The sequence below is a fragment of the Spinacia oleracea genome, chromosome 3 (genome assembly GCF_020520425.1).
Source record: "Spinacia oleracea cultivar Varoflay chromosome 3, BTI_SOV_V1, whole genome shotgun sequence".
Lineage (NCBI taxonomy): Eukaryota > Viridiplantae > Streptophyta > Magnoliopsida > Caryophyllales > Amaranthaceae > Spinacia > Spinacia oleracea.
In genome coordinates this window covers 113,749,454-113,753,285 of record NC_079489.1, presented here as the reverse complement: position 1 = coordinate 113,753,285, position 3,832 = coordinate 113,749,454, and the positions used below count along the sequence as shown (strand labels likewise).

At 48.3% G+C, this 3,832-nt stretch overlaps 1 protein-coding gene across 1 annotated transcript; it reads right to left on the bottom strand.

Annotated features, from left to right (window-relative positions):
- Window positions 1–3,162: 3,162 nt before the first annotated feature.
- On the bottom strand, window positions 3,163–3,588 carry LOC110791222 (uncharacterized). The gene has a single exon (XM_021995972.1). The coding sequence runs from the start codon at window positions 3,586–3,588 to the stop codon at window positions 3,163–3,165; it is 426 nt and encodes a 141-aa protein (XP_021851664.1).
- Between the last annotated feature and the right edge of the window lie 244 nt (window positions 3,589–3,832).

Below are 3,832 nucleotides of genomic sequence, written 5' to 3'. Positions count from 1 at the left end.
GATTCTTCATTCGTTGTTCTTGGGGTTTGGACAACTTGCCTGATCATTTCAGCAGTTTCATCACTCATTGGTAAGCATTTTCAATAACTTCTTGTTTTTGCAAGTTTCTGAATTTCCAACTTTTGATGCTTTAATTTCTTGGAGAGGCATCCTGTCAGTTGCCGCGTTTTCTGGTATCCAGACGGCGTACAAGTTTTTTTCTTTTTCCCCTTCTCTTTTTTTTAAGTCAAAATCTCCCTCCTATGGTTCGTGGGAAAGAGGATGTGAATTTGCTTCGTTCTGACATCCTCCCCAGCATGAAATGGTTGAGGTATCTGAGGGAGCAGGGGCATGACTTTGAGCGTTTCTTACTCTTGCCTCGTTGTTTTAGTTTTAGGTGCCCTATCGTCCCCATAGTATTGTAGACCGACTCTCTTTGGGCTAGGTTGCCGTTTATGTAGCCGCCTTTAGATTGGGTCTTAGGTTCCCTCTGCACCATTTTGTAATGGACGTTTTGGAGGGTTATGACATTGGCCTAGCCTAGCTGACCCCTTAACTCTTGGGCGAACGTCTTTGGGTATATTGTCAAGTGTGCACTGAGCGACGTCACTCCTTATTTTCCTGCTTTTGTTAGACTTGTATATATTTCCCCCTCTTCTCGTTCTCCCCAAGGATGGTTCACCCTGTATAGCCGGCGGGGTTATAAGACGGTAGTGGGTAAGACGTCTAGCTGGGTGTGGTGGAGGAAAAAGTGGTATATTATCCGATTGGAGGACCTCCCTCTTTCAGAGCGTCTTTCACGCTGGAATCACCGGCCCCGCTATTTGTCTAGAGATGACGCCTATCCTTGTCTTTTGTCGAGGGATTGGAGGCTCATAAAGCCATTATTTCAGGCCGAGATGTATCGGCTGTCTGCGAAGAGTCACGCATGGGTGCCCAATAATTGGCTTCCCCATGTGGCTCAGTTCACCAACATGGTATTCCTCGCGGCCGTTGGTCTCTGCCCCTACTTGAATAGAGGTAGTTTTTGCATTGACTTTGCACTAAAGCCTTGTTTTCTTATCTTTCACTAATCCTCTTGGTTTGTGTAGATTCTTCCATGAGTCGTCTGACCCCTGAACACAAGGGTTTGGTGGACGTTCCTACCTGGTTGTCCCAGGTGTATACGGATGATATCTTCAAGGCCGTGGAGGCTAAGAAGAAGGATACCTCGAATAAATCCGATGAGGGTGCCTCTGGTGACGCTGTCAAGGTATATTTTGTTCAATTTTTGTCGTATTTTTGCATTCCTTTATCTATGATTGGTTGTTCACCTTTCTCATTTTTAGGAGCCTACTTCGTCGGCCACGAAGAAGCGTTCTGCATCTTCAACGGTGGCCCCTAAGCCCAAGCGTCAGCAGCGTCCCTTCTTCAAGAAGCTGGGCACTGCTGATGCTGCAGCGAAGTCGTCGCTGTCGAGGCCGTCAGCCCCTCTGGCTGGGGGAGAAGGCGCCCCTACTCCTCAAGCGTCCACCCTTCCACCTGAGCCAAAAGAGACGTCTCCCAAGGTGACCGTTGAAGGAGATTCCGCGGCCAAAGCGGTCGTTGCCGAGGTGGTCATTGATCAGGTTGACGCCCCTGGCGCTGCCGCGAACGTTGGGGGAGCTACCACCTCCTCGTCGAGGGAGGGGAAGGGTAAAGAATCCCAAGGTGCTCTTGTTGGGGATGCCCCTATGCCTCCGCGCTCCATCGGCTGGTCAGTTGTTTAACACTTAGGACGTCGTGATAACACTTAGGACGTCGTGATAATTGACGTATTGATAATAATTCAGGTGACATGTTCAAGCGGATGCGGCGTGCTGAAGTGGCGAACATTCCCCCATCAGGCGGGTTTAGTTCAGAGGAAAAGGATAAGATCCTTGCAGACGCCTATGCTGCAATTCCTGAGGAGTATGTAAGCTCGCTCAGATCAATGAGGATGCAGACATCAAGATCAAGTCGGAGACAGACGCTTTGAATAAGGCTGAGGAGGACGCCCAGGACTATGAGAATAAGTTGCTGGAGCATGAGGAGAGGTTGGCCGCGCTAAGAAAGGGGTATTCTGCCATCTCAGCGCGGGTTACCAATTTCTCTTCCAAGGTGGACGCCTTGGAGAAGAAACTCCAGGCCACCCAGGACGAGATTGAAGTCGTGCGGGGGGAAGCCGCTAGCTCCTTCAAGCTTGCGGAGGAGTCCATTTTGGAGAATGCTTGGCGGGCCTGGGATCAGTCAATGGACGGGAAGGACTTCTCCTAGTTTAAGCGTCGGATCTCATATCAGATGGTCGTCTCGACGGCTCGACGCCTTGGTCTGGATCCTCCTGAGTTTTTTAGTGAGGGGGAGGATGAAGACGCAGAGGAAGAGGAGGTGAATTCCCCTGAAAACCAGGACGTCCAGGACGGAAGCTCCACGGCCCCTTATCCATAGACGATTTTAGTTGGTTTTCGCTGCGCCATGGGCGCTTGTAATAACATTGGTGCCTTTTGGAATTATTTTATTTGGTTTTGTTGCGCCTTGTGCGCATGTATGAATATTTTGTGCCTCCTCTGCACTATGTTTTATTCCATTTCAGTTTATTACTGATTTTCAGGAACATACTTTTTGGGTCCATTTGTGGACGGTTACCCTAGTGTTTTAGGTGATCAGCCTAATTTGGGGCGCTAATCTAGGCCACTTCTCAGGCCGTCAACCGATTAGTCTTTTTGGGACGCCTTCAAAGGGGAAGGCGTCCTTTTTAATGACTGCTCTGTTGAGTCTTATTTTGCGTGCTCACGTCTTTTTCAGTTCAAGCCACTTTTAGGGTCGTCGTTCAGTTAATCACTCGTGGCGCCGCCTCTTAGGGCTCGTTAATGTGGGGGTATTTCACTTAGTCTTTTGCTATGTAATTTTGTGTGGCTTTATCCAGCCATGAATTCATCAGATAAGAAAATATTATCATGAAGCTTATTTTACTAAAGTAGCTAAAATTGGCCGTTTTATAGGCAAGCATTACAGGCCGTTTTGTGGGCTCTTGCACAATTGTTAGGCCGTTTAGTAGGCTCGCATTACATAAAGTATCCTGACTAATCTAATGATATCTATTTTTTAGCCACTTTTTTCTATCTTGATTGGGATACTCTCATTGGTAGTAGGTAGCTCTTCCTCATGCTTTCTTTTGCCTCTTGCTTATGCCAAATCTTTCTTCCATGCTGACTGATTGAGGGTTGTGAGGTAGCAGTCTCTTGCTTGCTGTTGGTCTCCATGTATAGTCCCTATCGCCCCATCGTCGCTTACGAACTTCAGGAGCATGAGATGGGTGACAACTACTGCTGTAATTTTGTTCGGAGTGGGACGTCCCAAAATGACATTGTACGCTGTCAAATCATTGACGATTAGGAAATCCACCCCCATCTTTCGTCCATCTTTTCGATCTCCAATTCGAACCGGCAAGTTGATGACGCCTACGGGTTGTATGATACTTCCTCCAAAACCAATGATGGGATAATGTATGCTTTCTATGGTTTTGGGATCGTGGGCTAGGCGGCTGAAGCACTCCATGCTCATTATGTCAGACGAACTTCCAGTGTCTAACAGGATACGCTTCACTCTCATGTTGGAAATTTTGATCTCGACCACGAGAGGGTCATCATGTGGAGTGGCTACCCGTCCACCACCCGATTCACATATCTCTATCCGAGGAAATGGGTCCACGGGTGACTTGACCTAGGCGGCGGGCATAGTCTTTTTGTCCCCTCATGGTGGGTCCTCCAGCGGCTGGCCCCCCGGATATGACGGCTACAAATCCCGCTTCGCTGTGATTTCCCTCTATTGGTGAGACAGGTGACTTGTTCTTTTT